The following is a 19284-nucleotide window of genomic DNA, read 5'->3' as shown; positions in this document are numbered from 1 at the left end:
GGGTTTAGATAGAGACAAGCTTAGCTGAAATGTGAGACACCTCCAAGCCTCCCTTTTCCCAGTGTAATGCCCTCTTTTTTGGCATCAGTCTGGGCATGGAGAAGCCATCATGCTTTATGGTCTCTAAATCTTTGATTTCCATTGGGAATCAGAAAAGCCTGAGTGTTCTAAGCCCCATGAGATAGAAGCTGGGAACCAATGTGTTAAATGGCATATGTTTGTGAAGATGGCAGGGGAAGCTTTGGAGGAGAGACTCCCGTAGTGGAGTGACCTGAGTGACATTGATTAGAATTAGAATGTGAAGTGTGCATGGTAGTGGTTTGGGGTGGAGAGGGGGGTTTTGGTTACAAACACATCATTAAACTAGGGATGTAGGGGGTAGGAGTGTTGGCTCCAGAAAAACTGCATAAATGAGGGTGTGATGGTGGAGGAGGTTTGGGGTGGAGGAAGGGTTATGGGCATAAATAACAGATTGGGTCCTCCAATGAGGTGGAGTTTGGGGTAGAGTTTAAGTCTGTTACATTGTTGTGTGACTGTGACCTTATTCTCAGACCCTTCCCATTTGACTGACTTGTTGCTTATAATTTGACTGAAGGCAGTTCTAGCTTTTGACTATTCAGTAATGAACCCTTAAAATACTCAGACCACATGGCTGCTTGCCATACTAACTGTTTTTAATTTAATTTTAAGACATGAACAGAAAATAAGCAAGAAAAAAAAAAAGACATCTGTTTGAGTGTTGGAATGTACTATGCTGTTGCATTGGCAGTGTGTGTGTGTGTGTGTGTGTGTCTCTGCGTGTGTGTTTTGGGGGGGGGGGGGGGGGTAAGCTGGGGTGAGAGAGAGAGGAGGAGAGAGAGAGAGAGAGAGAGAGAGAGAGAGAGAGAGAGAGAGAGTGGTGTGAGAGAGAGAGAGAGAGAGAGAGAGAGAGATAGAGAGAGAGAGATAGAGAGAGAGAGAGAGAGAGAGAGAGAGAGAGAGAGAGAGAGAGAGAGAGAGAGAGAGAGAGAGCGCAGGGGTGGGTTTTTGGAAGTGCTGTTATTGACTCCACACGGCTGCTTATGGCTTTGCTGCATGACTAGGCATTTGTGACAGCCTGAGTCCCACTCTCCACATCTGCCCTTGGCATCTCTCCCTCCCTCAACCCTCTCTCTCTAGTTACCACTGAGCCTGGAAGCTAATCCTTGACATCAGTCCTGCTCTATAGATGGCTGAAGAGGCTGTGTCAAGCCCCACTGACTGCCCTGCTTCTTAGTGCTCATAATACAGCTTCAAGCTTATATGGAGCTTTTCAGGAAGGGTTGCCAATTTTTTGACTTGGATTGCTACATGGCTCATTAGAAAACTTTGTGGGTGCTCAGATACAAACCATATCCACAAACAGTGGTGAGGAGCTCAAAGAGTTGAGTGTTTAATACAAAATGTCATTCAGGTTTTGCTGTTTCGCTAGTCATGGATGGACATAGCTAAAAATGATACGTGGGAACTGTAATTTTTATTTAAATACAAGTGTGAAATATTCGGCACAGGTCCTAAATCAGCAATTCAAGATTTTTATCATGTGTATGCGTGCTTCATCATGTCTGTGGAAAAAATGTTTGATCTTTTAACATTTTTGAAATGTTCTGATTTAAATTTTCATATAATGAAAATGTATTTAATGAAGAACACGTACTAAGCAATTGTGAAAGGGGATGCTAAATTAAAGACATTCTCATTTGTTTAGTACTAATGTTTTATGCAGTAAATGGTGAAAATTTCAAGTCATCACATTTGCTGTGAAAGGTTAGGTTTGCCATGAAAGGTTAAAGGCCTGGCCTAAATTCAGAACCAGTTGGTTGAGATTTTCTCTAAATACCAGCAGAAGATCCATCATAGGGTGCACAACCAATCAGAACAGGCAAATCCATAGTTCACTCATGGAGCAACCTTTGTTCTTTTAATGATGACCTTTTTTAATATTTTCAACAAAATCATATAAACCTAGCACTGAAGCTTATCTAGTTTGTCTGTCTGAAAATCAGTCAATATGGGCAATCATGCACCATAAATGTGTTCCTTAAAACAAGTTTTTGCTAAAATATACTGTCAGATTTGAGCAAATGCCCAATGGCACAGAGACTGACAGAGAGTGGCATTTCAACATGAGAATTATGTACATAATTGCAGTATCGCTTGGCTTCTAACAGAAATCCAAACACCAGAATATTACTTAATCATGGGGCACACTAATCAATCTTTTTGGTTGTGTTCGTCACCTTCAACAAAAAAGCAAAGCCTTCTGAAGCTCCTAAGGCTTCATGTGTGCCTTGTACCATGTTTCTTTCCAAATCTAGGCCACCTCTTCGACTGAAGCGTCTATCAGTTTCCCTACTGAATTGCCATTTGAAGCTGTTTAAAGGGACCAATGTTTTTAAGGATGCTGCAATACCTGTTGCCTAATGAGTTGAACTGACTCAGTTTTCACATTAGTGAAAGTAGGTTTCTAGGACTTCCCTTTAAAAATATAATTGCTCTTTGATTGTGGAAGTAGGTTTTTCATCGAGAATTTTATTTTTCTGCAGCTCTGGTGAGAATGCGGTGCAGGCTATTCGTGATGGGTTTGTGATTATTTTCTGTTAGAAGGTGATATTTCACACTGATCCTGAGGCGGTTGTCTAGTCTCACTTCTGAACTCTCAAGGAGAAATAGAACAAATGATTCTAAATCCGCTTAAAAAGAGCCACCCATACCCAGTACAAAGCACCCACATTTTTGATTCACAGCAGTGTATCGTCATTCTGCCTCCTCAGTCACACTACAGATGCAGTTACTGCTGGGTTACCTCTGTGTGGAGACAGGAGACAGTGAGGTCTACAACAATACCACCCTGGGCTGAGGCCCTCCTGCTGCCTGGGGCAATTCCCTCAAAGACCCAGTCAAGCTCATACAAGTCAGACAGCCCTCCATACTGACTGCGCTCCTACTGTTCCTTTAAGAGCTTGCGAACGTGAGAAACAAAGGACTACATTGTTTCTGCGAATCCCTGGTGATATGTTAACTCTTCCAATATAAACCAGCCATAAGTGACTGGCTGACAGTCAGGTTGGCTAAAAGTATGATGCCCAATTGGTTCAAGTGGTCATGGGCAAAAGATTATGTGTAGACTGTTTTTATACTTTCTATTCCAAATATTCCCTAGAATTATTTCTCACTAATTACCTTAAGCTTTTTAATCTTTTGTGGAAGTAAATGCAGTAACAAAGCTGTTCTTGTTTTTGTGCTGAGACTGACAGTTAGCATTTCCCTGTTAACCAGAGGAGTTTTTCTTCCCTGTTCTGAAAATCTTTTTTAAATGGCAAACCAGATGATGGTAAAGTTAATTAAAGGCATGCTAGAGCAACTGGTAAGAGGAGAAGCCTGCCATTCGTTAGGGTTCATGTGTGCAGGTAGTTCCCACTCAAAGTCCAAGTCCCCTCGAAGGTTTTGTTCCAGCTGGGTGATTTTAATAAATTATATATATATATATATATATATATATATATATATATAAAGTTGAAAGCAATTGTAGTGTATGTAGTATATGTGTGTGTGAGTGTGTGGCAGGAGTTTTACTTTTTGACTTTGAATACATGCACCTCTGCAAATTACAGCCTATGCTTGAGAGCTTAAATTCAGTGGGAGTTCATCCAAAATAAGGATCACGCTTCTGTGCAATAATGAAATGATCTACTGAATGAGCTGAAATGAGCCCAACCCCAGGAACTGCAGCAGCTTCTGAGCTACCCTAGACTGCCCTCCCATATAGCCAGTACATCCTGGCTTTAACAAATGTTGATTCTATGAATCGCTCTACAACTTTGATTTTTTTTTCTCTCTTGTTGGTGCACGAGTGTGTGTGAATGGGAGTGGGAGAGGGATATGCCTGTGCATGGTTTCTTTTTGTTTGCGCACGTTTTTGGAGACCTTGGTCTCCTTCTGGATCACTTGTTGACTATGCGTTATAGTGATGTAATGTGCAGATTTATTCTTGCTTGAACTCTCAAATAACCCATCCCCAAATAACTCAACTACCATGCAGCTGCACAGTCTTACTTGTACACAATTATCTTGCTGTATATTATGCACTTTCTTTAAAAGGTCATTATAAGGCAGAAATAGCAAGTGCAGAATGCCCTCTAGTAAAGCGGTTTCTGGAACAGCACGTTCCTCTCATTTAAGTTAGAATAATGAGCGTGATTAGTAGATGAGGAGAATGACCAGTGTGCTCTCGAGGTGAGACCCACCCACCGTGTCGTAAGGAGGTGTGGCTCTCAGCTGCTGAGGCATGCTCTCTTCATAAAAGCTCATGTTAAATCCAAGAAAACATTTGTCATGTCAGACTGAGGAAGTGTGGATTACAGGCTTGGGGTTTTTATGATGGACAAGCCTGTAGTATTTAAAATTTGATGTGCAGCAAAGTACCTTTGCTTTCAGCTTCAAACTTATGAGACAATATATGAGATATTGGGGTGGGGTGGGGAGGGGGCAGTGTTTTAGCTTTCGAGGTTCTACTGCCAGACAGGGTGTTGTTCTGACATAATGTTGTGAAACCTGTCTTTCCTTGCAGTACATCAAGATTCCTGCTGCCACAGTTGACTCAGGTGATGCTTTTCGCGTTTTTTCCTTCTACCTGTCCAGTGACAGTAAAGACAAACCTCAAGCAAGCTTTGACTGCATTCACCAGTATGTCTCGGGGTAAGAAGTGCTGATCGCCAACTTCAATCAAAATCACTTTTGAGTCCATTTGTGATTTTTCTCAGAGGTTAAGTGAGTATGTAACTGCTATTACATATGAACAGCTGTGTGGATGGAGTCCACCTGATCTAATTACAGTGACTCACGCTATTAAAAACCCAACATGCCATTTTCAAGGATTATTAATTTTTTATCATAATTTTAGTGTGGATTCATGATGGGTTAACCAAGCTACTCCATTTAAAATGACATCATAGTGTGGAAGCTTGAGTCTGTTAACATTTTGTTGAACATTGGAGTTTGTGGTCATAATATTCTGGGGTGTTTTGTTTTGTTTTGTGTTTTTTTACTTTCCCCTCCCTCCAGCCCAAGCAACACACATCTGTTGGTTCTGAAGCTCAAAGGAGGCTTGTGAACTCTACAGTACTTGACTTGTTTTACAGAAAGAATAGCTGCGCATAGGTTTGCGGGAAAAGGAGGATACAACGCGATTTCCAGCAAACCGGTTGTGGGCATTAGTCGTAAATTAGTCACTTTCTGGTTAAACTGTGCACAATAGGCCCAACTGTGCCCCCAGTGCACTTGGGGGGGAAAAAAGGGGAAAACATGAGCAGTTAGATGCAGGGGCAGGAGTCCACTACTCTAACAGACATTTGGGATTCAGATCCAGTTCTCATTATGCCATGATTTGACTGATTTATCAAGATGAATGTTATGTTTTGAAAATTGGAAAATTCATACAGATTGTCTTGCTCGTCACCGTCTAGATTTCATAGAAAAACTTTAGCAATATACACTATATATAATGGCTAGAATAATTAGAAGCCTTTAGTATAATTACTGTAGAAATCCTTTAGTAAAATCTTTTTACTGTTCCTTTCTCCTCAGGGATGGCAGGGATCACCTGGAGAGCCAGGGCAGCATTCAGGACAAGATCACGGTATGTGCCACAGATGACTCCTATCAGATGACCCGTGAGCGCATGTCCCAGGTGGAAAAAGACATCTGGAGCCGTTCAGCTATTGAGATCAAACCCGGGGCCACACATCCAAGTATGCACAAATTGCCGCCCCCAACATGCATGTACATGTGTGCACGCACGCACGCACGCACACACACACACACAAACAAACAAACACTGCTGAAATCTCTTCAGCTTCTTCAAGCCAACAAGAGATTGTAGATTGGTTAGTGACTGATTAAGAATCCCTCGCTAGAGTGAGGCAGTTGTGGGATCTTCTCTTCTCCCTCTCCTGCCCTCCACCCAGACTGGAGCCAGAAGCTTGCTCCAGAAACATGACTGAAATTTTAGGAAGTGTGCACTAACAAGTTTCATGCTGTGCCGATGAAGCTGAGCCCAGGATTTTAATTGCCATGGCTGGGAATCAATTAGGTTTTCGTCTGTAGAAACACTGAATTATACATGGCAGTTCTCTCTGAAGTCCACGATTCCCCCTGAGGAGGTTGAAAAGGAAAAGATTTTGTCACCAGCCTTGTGTGTTTGGAACAGCTTTACGCATGCTGGCGGGGGGGGGGGGGCGGCAAGATATTAGTTTTACTTCTTATTGTAACGTCATAATCGACGGTCACACACACAGTGTTCAATAAAGGCTGTATTCCTTTCTCCTCGATGAATGGATATAGCTGATCTTGTAATCAAAGCAAGGCCCAAATTAGCTGACCATGCAAGTTCCAGTACTTTGTAGAGCCCCATGGTAGTTTTTCACACTAATGTCTTGCTCATGCAGAAATAAAAGGGTTGCAAACTTGACAGTTAAGTGGAGGATCTTTTTGTGGTGGTCTGCTGCATTTTTGTGGGGTAGTAATGCCATGCTTCAAGGAGTTTCTAAATGTGTTTTTTGTGATCATAGATCTTTTGAACAGGGATATTTTAAAATGAATTGCAGGTATTGCACAGCAGACTTGATTATAGAGGCCTGGGTTGCCTTTAAGGTCAGTGCACTCTCCCTGCACACTGAGATTTGCATCAAATATTCACAGTCCATTTCCTGTTGATGCTGTTTGTGCCCAGCTGTCAATGCCTAGGGAACACAAGACCAGGGGTATACTAAACACTGTGAATATCACCAGCTTGCACTGTGCTAGTCAAAAGGGATAACAACATGCTGATGAATAAGAGTTCTGTGTTGAGAGGACAGGCTATGTAATATGGGTTGTCGGCAACACATTTCATTGAGTGGTGATAAAACCTAGTGGCAAAGGCATGGACAGAAAATGTTGCTCCTCCATGAAAGGGTTAAACTGCATTGGCAGCTGGAGTATCTGAAGCACTGAGGTATGGCTGTTGGCTTGTCTATTAGTTTTTTGCTCAGAGTGACCAGTTTAGGAATTGTAAGGAAATCAGTTCGCTCCTCCTCCTTTACCCACATCTTGAATAAATGGTGGTGTTGATATTGGTGTTCTTTAGCCTAGAATAAGAAATGGAGAAGATTTAGCGCTCACGACCAACAAGCATGTGTTTTGTTCTGCATAAGCATAAAAAGAAGGCATCACCTTTTAAGTACCTTAACATGGATGTCAAGACATTCATTGGTGACTTGAATCAAAGACTTAACCACTTGGTCACTAATAGAGCCATACAATACTCCATTTACATTTCTGCCAAGTTACAAACAGGTGTTTTGCTGCTTCTTCTAGGGCTATTAATCCTTGTTATATCTGGCCCTGTGCGGTGAAGGTCAGGCAGACCCTACCTGAGTGTACTCCCTTGCAATGGCTGGAATAAAGCCCCCCCGCCCCCTCGCAAACTCACACAGAGCATGATCTTTTTATAATACTCATCACAGATCAATTATGAACACAGAGTGTAATACATGAGTAAAAATAATATACAAATGAAAATATAAAAGTATCACTACCACAATGGTAACATTGTTGTTCTCAGCCAGTCAGTGGTGTTATGGTGTAAAGTTCTAGTTCAGGACACACTAGCTGTGGAAGGCCACTCCTTAGCACCGGTAGGATTTCTCCGATTGTTCCTTTAAAGGTGTAATGACTTTTTGCCAAGCTCTTCCTTAGCAAACCTGCGGCTGGTCCTGGGGCAGTAGAGGTGCGGTTCTAGCATGTTCTGCAGTGTTTATTCCATTCCACTCAACACCTGTAGCATCATAATGAGGTTTGTGGGAGTGATGGTGTTTTTAAAGCTGGTTCATAGCTTCTACTTAATGAGATGATGTCTTTTGAAAAATACTTTGAATAAACTTGAAAAAATAGGAAGGCATGCTTGCAGTTTGCATTTAAATATATGTATTATTGTTGAATACTGGTAATTAATGTGTTGGGATCATGAAGACAAAATGACCACATTACTACATTAGGTTGATTAAGGTTACTGAGTTTCACAAGTTTCATATTTATTTAAAGCCCAGTGCAGTTGCACTTCCAAAAGTGCATACTGCTTATTTCCCTAAAAGTGTGACAGAAAGCCCATTCTGTGGTTTAATTATAAGTAATGTCATGTAAACAAGTGTGCATGCCCAAGACAGAGGTTGTCCACCCTGTGAATGGATTGTCTTCCTCCTCATTTTACAGCAACCTTCAAAGTGTAGCTTTAAGATTCCTAATGAGATTAGGCTTGCTTGATATCTGACAGTGCTGCCGTGGTCTGCTGGATAGGTTCTAGGCAAATTGGCACACTGGTGTTTAGGGGAGTGGGGGAGTTGGAGCTCTGTTTTAGCTACTTCAGTTTCCATAGCTGGCTTGTTTGCACAGGAGAGAGCTCCATTTACAGTTAAAGCTCTTTCACACTCCCTGGCACGGTGTCTCAGGAGAGCACATCCGGAGTGCAGGTCACATGAGTTTCGCCGGGCCATGTTTACACAAAGGCCACATTTCCTGCATTGGTCCGGTGTGCACCGTTTGCTGTATTATGTGTGACAGACGTGTGTCATGGCTCTTGTGCCAACATCCGCCCCCCTCTCTCACTCTTTCCTGTGTTCATCCAGCCCCTCCCCTCCTCTCTCTCTCTCTCTCTCTCTCTCTCTCTCTCTCTCTCTCTCTCTCTCTCTCTCTCTAATTTCACCTTGCAAACTCTTTTCTTCCCTTTGTTTTGCATAACGAGCACTGAGGGACTTGAGCAGTCCCAGAGGCGCCGAGCTATTTGAGGTGCACCCGGTTTATTTTCAGGCTTGAAGAGATAGTTGGGTTAGGCAATAATCCCTCACTCCTTTCTGTCACATTTAACTCTCTACTTTCTGAAAAAGGCAGTTTCCTTGAAAACTTTGGAACTGCCTTTGCCATGGGCATTAATTTTTTTTTTTTTTTTTTTTTTTTTTCAAAGGAGAACTTGATCATTTGGGGCTTGCTGTTCGAATGATGGAGAGATTAGAGGAGAATAGTTAAGTGTTTTCTATGTGCAGTGTTTCCTTTTGCTCTTAGGTAAGTGTGTTAAGATTAAGAGGAAGCAGGGGATGCCAGGCACCTTTGATGGGATGAATAGACATTCACCAAGCAACAAGAGGACTGGAGCTGCCAGTGCTGTGGCCCACAGGCCCCTGAAAGATCGCGTCATTCACCTTCTGGCCCTAAAGCACTACAGGAAGCCAGAGCTACTGCTGTGGCTGGAGAGGGAGAAAGCAAGTCCCAAGGACAAAGCTGATCTGAGCACAGTGTTGGAAGAGGTAAAACACACACACTCCCTCACTCACTCACGGCCATACTGTTCCACACGCTGTGTAGAACACCCTTGTAAAAGGCATTAAATAGTGCATGGACACAACAAGCTGGTACCCACAACCTCTGTGTTGTAGCTATATTTGCTGGGCTCAATTTGTGGTATGCAACCATAGGAAGCAAGGCTTATACTGAGCATTTCATTAACACAGTATTTTAGATGCCTTTTTTTCCTTTTGTTTTGTTTTGTTTTGCAAGCTCCTATGTCTAAAGATTTGGAACTTAATTTTGGACATGGAGACACAGAGCAAAGTCATTACATGGCATTGGGACAAGTGCTATGGTTTTAACACCCATACCGCCGAAGTAGGATCACAGCTTCATCTTACACATCCAAATGGGCTTGGCTGATCTCAAGTCAGCACTCTTACTCTGAGACAATATGGGCCACAGTCTGCTGCTCCTCTGTACGCCTCGTAATAATGGGCGTCTTTACAGGCTGAGCGTAATGGAGCTCAGCCGACTTCCTCGCTAGGTTTATTTGCTGCACGTTTCCTGTGGCGTTTAAATTTCCAAGCCCCAGTGTAGTCATCAGAGGGAGACTGCAGCGCTGGCGGCAGCAATTAGACAGCTGCTTTAATTCTATTTGGAGGAGAGGGTTGTGTTTGGACAGAGGGAAGGCTAGGCTAGCTCTGGACTGGATGTGTATGTAGCATTAGAGAATAGAATTGCTGTTTCTGGGTCACCCTAGAGTTTTCTATCCTGTAATTCTACAAGTCCTTTGATACATTCTGTATGTTTAAGATCCTCATGACTTTCCTTATGTGTTTTTTGAAAAACTGACTAAACATGCATGCTTTCTAAATAGAATTTGAATACATTATCTTTGCAATGTCTTAAAACTTAAGTTTTTTAAAACAATATATTGTAAGAAGGTACCTTGGTACTGTTTGAATGTACAGTTTTGATTCACTTTACGCAATACTTTCCCTCCTCTTATTCAGCCAGACACAATCCTGAAACATCTCAGTGTTTCATGAGTTCTTCTGAGCAGGCTCTGCCTGCCATCACAAATAAATCATAACTGGAATGTTCTCTTCCTCTTCCAGGTGGCAAAACTAAACCCCAAAGACCACAGCTTTACTCTGAAAGATGATTTCTACAGGAACATTCAGAGGGACTGGCCTGGCTATGTGGAGGAAGAGAGACAGCTTATCCACAGGCTTCTAGCCAGGTGGGCAGACCCTTAACTTCATTATTATAATACCACCACCGAACATTTACTATGAATTTGCATTCCCAGCAAGTCTTTTCACTCCGTTGTAAATAAACACAGCTTTGTATAAAAGCACCTATGAGCCCTGAAGGCATATCTGTTTGATTTTCTAATGGAATCACAGCTGATGTTTTGCAATGGCCCTGTCAGTTCCACCACTGGCCTTTGTAACTTGGCCCTTGAAGCCCCCCTGCTGGTGCATTTAGGAGCCCTGTTAAATTCACATCCCTAGATTGGTGATCTGGTTAATAAGCCTAAATAATTAGAGTGAGCGGCGATGCGGTTTGCCACACTGTGTTGTCCAATAGAATCACAATAAGGCTTTCTGAAATGAGAGTTCCACCATAGAACTGGAGCGAGGGGGAAGCAGTTGGCATTGACAGCCAGAAATTCCCCATCCTGCCAAAAAATAGAATTTGGAAAAGTCGTTGTTTGGGAGGCTTGCCACACTTCTCCTGACCGCTGGTGTGCTTGGCCATTCGCCTTCCTCACATCTGTGTACTGTTTCTCAGGAGCCAGTCCAACAGGGAGGCGTGGGTCTCCTAGCATTGCTCTTAGCTCCTGCAATATACAAGGGATTATTAAAAGTCTTGGAGAAAGGGTTACACAATGTGTCCTCGTTTGAAATAACTTTCATCCACTGTTGTTTTAAGGCAGTCCACCCCCTGCCTTAATGACTAGTCTTGGTGCAGTTCAGTTCTGTAGACTTCATATCACACTAAATAGGTTCCACAACAGGCCTCTGGGGAGGTGTGATCCCTCAGTGAGATATGTGGCTCTATCGAAGGAAAGAGCTGTAGGAAGTAGATTGCCAGAGGAGAGCATTTGAGGGGAGAGAATGTGTCTCGCACTATTGTTCTCTCTGCTGGGCAGCAGTGAGGCTAGTGCCTGCTCCACTGCAGATCTTATCAGTTACCCACAAACACATGACCAACAGCTAGACCTAGTGTAGAAAGGAAGGGCCAAACAAGCCCTGACATTCTGACCAGGGTGTGGGCATGAGTGAGTATGAGAGTGTGTCATGAACGTGTGAGAATGGTACAGCCCTAAACACTTATATGCCATGCTGGGACATTGTAGACCTTGGTCTTCCTCATAACTATAATGCCAAACTTTCTTCCTGTTCAGTTTTTTTTTAGTTTTGGTTCCCTGAATGCACAGCTTGGCCTTTTTATAGCATTCTGGAAATACTTACTGTAGCTTCCTTGTTCAGACAACTTTACAGTGGCAGGGGGGATTCTGTTATAGGAGCTGTTAATTTATACTTTTCTGTCTTATTCTCCAGTTAAGATGTATTAATGAATCCATTATGAGGATTGTCAGCCACTTGTTCCATATCATTTCAACATTTTATATTTTCTAGACTATATGAATTTAGGAAAAAAAAAAATGGACAAGTCCTGTAGGAGGAAGATGTACTATTAAGACCTATTCACAAAGTAAAATGGATGTGATTTAAAAAAAAAAATAAAAAAAGATTAACAGTGGAATGTTTACATCAAGTTTGATGCATTTGTTAAAACATTGTCATTAAACTTTCATTAATGTGTGGCAGAGATTTTGCCAAGTTTTTTTTTTTTTTTACCATCAACTAAACAAAACCCAATCAAAGACAATAAAAAAGACAATCAAAATATAAACATGTAGGCTTTCATTAAGAGATGGAAGCTAACTAGCTAATAGTAGATCTTCCACAAAACAGACTAGGAAACAGGAAAAATTACTATAAACAACGGCTATGTGTTACGAAGGTTCTCGCAGTTTTCAATGCATTTTCTTTAACTGCTACATTTTTATAGTCAGTGTGTTGTGTGATATGTAATCAAGTGGGCATGTCACTGTATGCAACACATCAAAACATTTGCCAGATAGGCTGTGTGAATTCATATTTGTCTTATGATATTTAGCAGGTGCTAATGTTCTTAGGTCCACAGAAGTCCAAAACAATCTGTTTCAAGCCATTTCTTAACAGTAAATAAGACTGTGGACATCAAAAACATGACAGATTATTCTAATGTCATGGTGAGCCTATTAGTTGAAAGACGGGGGCATAACCTCACAAGCCCAATTATAACGGCTGACCCTGCAAATGTGGACTGACCAGCTTGTGTGGAGTAACACCTTGCATGTGTTTGTCCTGCAGAAAGCTTCAGCCTCTTAGCAGCAGTAGTCAGCTAAAAACCTTCCAGTCCAACCATTCATTCCACAAAACCACAGGGGATTCACCATCCCAGCTCAGCCCTGTCAAGAATCTCTCTGTGGTGAGTGTGCACCTAAAAAAAAAAAACAACAACTGCTTTTTCCCCCTCTTATCTTAGTTTTCAATCAGAGTTTTTCAGTGATGTTGCTTTTTTTTTAACTATTCTATATGATGTTACTTTTTCTGGCACTATTCCAGTGTTAGCAAGTGTTAAAGCTAATTGGGATTTATGAACTGATTCTGACCAATGATGTGAGGAATGAAGTTTTTTGTTGGGGGATTTATTTGCCTTTTGTAACTTTACCCTGTGTTAAGTTGGGTGGCACCATCTGCTTTTTAATGATTGAGTAACTGCTGGTACTTTAGTCGCTACTCTTCCTCAGGAGCCAGTCAGACATCTGGACTGCAGTTTTAGCAATGCATTTCAAATTTTGGTGTGTGTGTGTGTGTGTGTGTGTGTGTGTGTGAGAATGATGTTTTGTTAAATTGTTTCTTGCCCCTCTATTCATGCTCCCAGAAACGTCCAGTGCCTTCAGACCACACAGAAAGTCAGACTCTGAAGAAACAGAGGTTGCTAGACCAGAACTCACTTTTACAAACGTCTAGTAGCCATCTCGGCTCCTCCATGGGTCGGAGTTCATCTGCCCCTGGAAGCTCCAGTTTACAGAAAAAAACAGAGCTCGAGAGGACCAGCAACAGTGTTCAAGAAACCCTCAACGGCCTTTACCAGCGGCACAAACTTAGTGAGGCTAATGGTGTCCATAAGTCAGAACGGCCAGACCCTGAACCAACAGTGTCAGCCAGCCCCAACCCCCCACGGACCGAGTTCCCTCTCTGCACTGATCAGCAGCTAGCCAATGGCCAGCACAAAAAGAAGAAGCCCAAGAAGCACAAGGAGAAGGAGCGAGAACGATTAAAACCTGATTGGGTGGAGACAAGCCCGGACCTCAAGCATAACCAGGAAAAGCTTAATCGTGGGTTTACTGTCTCATGCTGTACTGTATTCTTTCTGTTTGTGTGCACTTTCTTGACAGAAAACTCTGGCCAACAGTAAATAAAGGCTAGTGTCAAGTATTTAATGCTAACTGTCCCCTCATACATTTCATTTAGCAGTGCTAGCGTTTTTGGCATATTAATGGTTGTGTACTCGGGGGACATTAGATTTAATGGCCCAATTCCATTTTTTTTCTTTCTTTTTTTAAAAAAAACATTTGTCCCTTGGAATTAAGTTACAGGGAGTAGTGGCTGAAATCTTCTCTATGAAATGGGAGAACCCTTCAAGAACCGATACGTCATCAGTAGTCCTTGATGGCTTTTATGTGAACAGCCTTGATCAGTTTTTGCTGGACATGTCAAATATTTCCAATATGCTGTCCTTAGCTGTGGTGATGTCTCTTGCATGGGCTATAGGCATCCTTTTGCAGTTTCAAGCATCAATTGGTCATCAAATAAAAGAAAAACCCTGCTTCATTACCAGGCTACTTGTGATGCTCTCTAGGCAACCCTGCTAGTCTGCATTGATATTAGAGGAGCGCTAAAGTACAGCAGCCTCTCTGCAGGACTTTTAGTTAACATTTGGGTGTTACATTCGCCCCTTAAAGGCATATATGAAAATATGCAGGATTCTTATGCACAAATCAGATGTACCTAATGTTAGCTCACCACTACTAATAGATTTTTTTTATATTTGTTAAGAAGAAAATGGTTGTATTTAACGTTACAATGAAATACAATACAGTGGCTATTGCAATTCATTAACAGAGAAAATGCTTAGTTTGTGGGTCTTTGGTCACTTGCATCAATTTTACCATGATTCGCAAGGCATTCTGAGAAATGTCTCATAAAACACTCAATTTGAAGCATGTCACAACTAGAATCGGGACAGGTGACTCCTATATGTAAACACACAAAACAGAGCGATAGAGCTAAGTGGTAGGGACAAGGGGTGAAATGGGATTGGGCCGATATTTTATGTATAGAATTAATGTAATATATATATTGTGTCATATATATTGTGTCATATATATATATATATATATATATATATATATATATATATATATATATATAATTGTGTGTGTGTGTATATATATGTATGTATGTATGTATGTGTGTGTGTATGAGAGATAGAGATAGATAGATGTACTTGTGGAGATGAATTATGACCCATACTAACACCAAATGACTCTCTAGTAATAGTGTATTACATAGTCTATAACTTGCTACTTGCCCTTGTCAGTCAACCAAACCAGGTATAATTTTCTTAGATACAACTTTGGGTGTGTAAATTGTCATATTAATAGGACATAACTGCCTCATTAAGAGATGTAAAAGCACAAGTCAGAGCATATCTCTGATTAAGGGAAATGTTGTAGCATTGCCAATGGGAACTGTTGCCATGTATTAGTGCATGTGAGGTGGCTACCAGCCTCTGGCCTACTCTGTCTGCTGGGTTGATGATTGACTCAGTAACAGCTGGCTGACCCACAACCCAGAGACCCAGCAGGCAGGCCAGGGCTCACACTGCTTGCTTACATACACCCAGCCAATCTGGGACATTTGTCAGCAGCCCTTCCCTTATCAGAAACGTGCCTGATAAATGACACTGCCGTGCCTAGCAGCACGTGTGTTTGATCACGTTTGCACTGCTAGATTACATTTACCATTTATGCTCTCTCTCATGGGGTGTGTGTGTGTGTGTGTGTGTGTGTGTGTGTGTGTGTGTGTGTGTGTGTGTGTGTGTGTGTGTGTGTGTGTGTGTGTGTGTGTGTGTGTGTGTGTATATAGACCATGAGGGCCCAAACACACCTGTCACCCATGCCTCGCCGGAGGAACTGCCAGACTATTTATTGTGAGTCAAAACTAATTGCCGTGTGCAGCTTGGTGCTCTTGGAACAGTTTGAGTGTTCAGAGATTGCCTCTGGTTGATGTGCGTTGTGAAAAAAATCAAAGCCTAATTGTGCACTGTAGTACAGCAAACAGCGAAGAATGCCTTCATTTGGTTCTCCAGGAACATCTGTGTACTTGAGTAATGCGGTATTTGCAGGTGGTAGCTGAGCCTCGCTCTTGGGTGACAATGACTGGCCCAATTAGTTTCAAACCATATGAACTAGCAAAAGATGGTAGAGCTCTCTAGACCCTGAGGCAGAACAGTCCTAGTTCCCATCAGATTCAACTGCAGAAATGAGAGAGACAGAAAATGGCACAAAACTACAAAGCTATAATTTTCTATTTGTACCTCATCATGTGACCTGACCTTGCATAACTCGGAAACAAAATAAAGTAAAAAATACCTCAGCACTCCAGTAGAAAAACCTTAGAGTATGTAACACACTTGAGGAAACATTTAGGAATGCTCCAAATTTGGACTACTATGCCACCTGTTGGTGACATGGTGAAAAAAGCATCATGCTCCATTATTAGATGGCCAGCCTTCACGTTACATGTACATCATCAGTTTATGCATATATGTATGATGGTTGTTTGTTTCTGTTCAGAAAATACAACACTATAACTGACTTGGAACAGCGCCAGCAGTATAAGGAGGATTTCTGTGCTGAATATGATGAATACAGGGACCTCCATGAACGAATCGGGAAAGTCACTGAAATATTTGTCCAGTTGGGGTCCAAGATAAAGACACTGTCCCCTGGGACTCAAGAGTACAAGGTAGGGAAGTGTGCACCACATAGTACACAAATTCAGTACGTTAGAGTTATATGAACAAATAAATATTGTTGATTTGAATTGAACAATGCAAGATACTCTGCTGAGTGTACATTAGTAAGATTGTTAAATGTTTGTCAACCTTTCAGGTAATGGAGGATCAAATATTGGAGAAGTATAGAAAATATAAGAAGGTGAGAAATGTGAAGCACATCATTGTAGTGCTTTATTTTTGTCAAAGCTAGTGATTTAATCTTTTTAAAAAATGTTTCAAAAAGCTTTGTTTTACTGCCGAGCCAACTTCTTCAATCGAGAGGAAGATATCTATAGGATTCCCTCCATGTTGGACTGAGATTCAATTGAGATTCAGGTTTTTTCGCTTTCTGAGGACTGTTGAAGACCCTCTTTCTTTGTCTCTTCCCTGGCAGAAGTTCCCTGGCTACCGGGAAGAGAAGAAGCGTTGCGAATATCTCCATCGGAAACTGTCTCACATCAAAGGCTTGATTTTGGACTATGACCGCATTCAAACCCCTTCTTAGTGCTCCCTCCCTGATTCCTCCTCCTTCCTTGTCTGAATTCCATATGGACCAAAAGACTCCTCAGTGGAGACGAAAAAGGAGCAAATCTGGTTCTTCCCAGAAGAACCTGAAGAAGCATTTTTCACCTTCTCCTCTGCACAAATGGTGGCAAAGATGTCGTGTTTGGGGATCGAGCCCAAACCTTCACATGTAGGTGAAGACCTCCAACTCGTGAATCAAAGCCTTTTTGCTTGTTTTGTTTGTTTGTTTCCATTTGTTCATTGTTGTAAGAAAGTGTTGCTTTTGTGCAAATGTGAGGGTAGAAAATGGTGAGACATAACAAACCAAACTTTATTTTATGCATTGGCTCACACCCTACCCCACCCTTGTCTTAAATGGGTTCATAGTACAATCATCATAAGTGAACAATAAGAAAGGATAATCCCTATCCTGTTTGTTGTGTGTCTGTGCTTCATTGGGATACTAAGCACATGTTCTATTTTGCTATTTTACTGAATGTACATTTGTAAACTTGTAAGATCATGATTCTAAAACAGAGGATTTTAAATCACTGGATAAAATAAGGGAAACCTGAAATATACAAGAACCTGGAGCAACCAAGCTGAGCTCTGTAGAATATTAGGATGCACTTTCTGGGTGGATCATTTCTGTAGATGATGGCTGGTTTCTGATTTAGACTGCATCACTGCTCTAACATGATCCAGGATCCATTTCAGACATAAGTTAGCTAAAGGTAAAGGAAAAAGAGGATCAGACTGGAGTAATGAAGATTGATTATAAATGCCTGCAAGTTTAATTTCGATTTTTTTTTTTTTTTTTATCTCATTCTTGGGGGCCAGATTTCTGAACCCAGATTCAAACTAGTGTGGGGCCAAAAACAGTAGAGAATTTATCTGGGATTTTTCTATTTCAGATGGTCCAGCCCTAGACCCAATCTGTGTTGGAAAGACTGGCCTAAAAGTATACAGCAGTGATAATCCCATTAATTCTCTGTCCAGGATCAGTTGCACAAACCACTACAGCAGTGTCCTTAGCACATAATAATAATAATAATAATAATAATAATAATAATAATAATAATAATAATAATAATATTATTATTATTATAACTCATTCACAGCATACACAATCATGTTTTAAAGCACATTAAGTTTCATGTTTTTTGGAATATTTTTGTTTTCTTTATCAATTTTTGTTCACCTCTTTCATTGAGCCAATATCCTTTTGTTGTTTGTGGAAATTGTTTCTGGATTTATGAGAAAGGCACATCAATTCTCTTAAAGGCCAGATATTTAACAGTACAAATAGGCCATCTGTTCGCCATGATTTTCTTTTGAAGGTGTTAACCCTTTTGCTTGTAAAAAATTGGGTTTATGATCATTTTTTTGATTGCTACAGTACTGATCAGAATATACCTTCATCTCTTAAACCAGGTATCTCCAAGAGCTACCATTTGCTGCAGAATTTATTTCTGATCCCAGGATGGGTTTCTTTTCAGGATTAGTGCTGGTTATATCTATCTTGCATGAGACGACTGTTTAATTAACATTGTTTTACCACCCATATAATGTTTTATTCTCAAGTGTGACAACTGGTAGAAATCTTGCATTTAAATCTACTTTACCTCTCTTTAATTAGGTTCTTCTTTTAAAACAAAAATGATTCTTAAACCAAGCAAAATGCTACATATGGTCTTGTGTGCAGATGCATTGTTTTTGTATTCCCAATTTGTATGCATCCTTGTCACAATCAGAAATCTCCTAATTTTACCCACTTGCCTCACATGCATTTTTGGAAGTATTTTTGTGTTTGTTTTGTGCTTTGACATTTCTCTCCTGGAGACTTCTAAGTTGGTATTTATGTCCCTGCAGTGTTAGTTCTTTTTACATCTGTCTAAATTTGCTATATGCGTGAAAATTGATAGAATTGCCAAAATAGCATAGGGGTGTGTGTGTGTGTGTCTCTGTCTCTCTCTCTCTCTCTCACTCTCTCTCACACACACACACACACACACACACACACACACACACACACACACACACACACACACACACACACACACACAATCTATTTCTTTTTAATTGTAACAATTTTTTTTCATGGGGCTACTTTATGTATTGATGTACAGTAGATGCCTTAAATAAACTGGACCGCATTAACTTGAAACACTCCATGTAGTGAATCAATTCAGCAAGCATACCAACAATGGCAATGGTATGTTCCTGCCACGGAAAGAACATCTAAGCTTTTAGTCA

The 19284-nt window shown here is 41.1% G+C and overlaps 1 protein-coding gene across 1 annotated transcript in view; it reads left to right on the top strand.

Moving 5' to 3' along the window:
* Positions 1-19043, top strand: part of LOC113573978 (RNA polymerase II elongation factor ELL) — a 31305-nt gene extending 12262 nt beyond the window's left edge. The window contains exons 3-12 of the mRNA XM_027004586.2: positions 4589-4716; positions 5605-5768; positions 9115-9356; positions 10458-10582; positions 12768-12885; positions 13342-13798; positions 15612-15675; positions 16322-16493; positions 16640-16684; positions 16919-19043. Coding sequence (XP_026860387.1) covers positions 4589-4716; positions 5605-5768; positions 9115-9356; positions 10458-10582; positions 12768-12885; positions 13342-13798; positions 15612-15675; positions 16322-16493; positions 16640-16684; positions 16919-17029 — 1626 coding nt within the window. The 3' untranslated portion in view covers positions 17030-19043. The remainder of the gene's footprint in view (positions 1-4588; positions 4717-5604; positions 5769-9114; positions 9357-10457; positions 10583-12767; positions 12886-13341; positions 13799-15611; positions 15676-16321; positions 16494-16639; positions 16685-16918) is intronic.
* The last annotated feature ends 241 nt before the right edge of the window (positions 19044-19284 follow it).

Source organism: Electrophorus electricus, chromosome 4 (genome assembly GCF_013358815.1).
Source record: "Electrophorus electricus isolate fEleEle1 chromosome 4, fEleEle1.pri, whole genome shotgun sequence".
NCBI classification, from domain to species: domain Eukaryota; kingdom Metazoa; phylum Chordata; class Actinopteri; order Gymnotiformes; family Gymnotidae; genus Electrophorus; species Electrophorus electricus.
The sequence above is the reverse complement of the archived record's forward strand: the minus strand, read 5'-3'. Positions and strand labels throughout refer to the sequence as shown.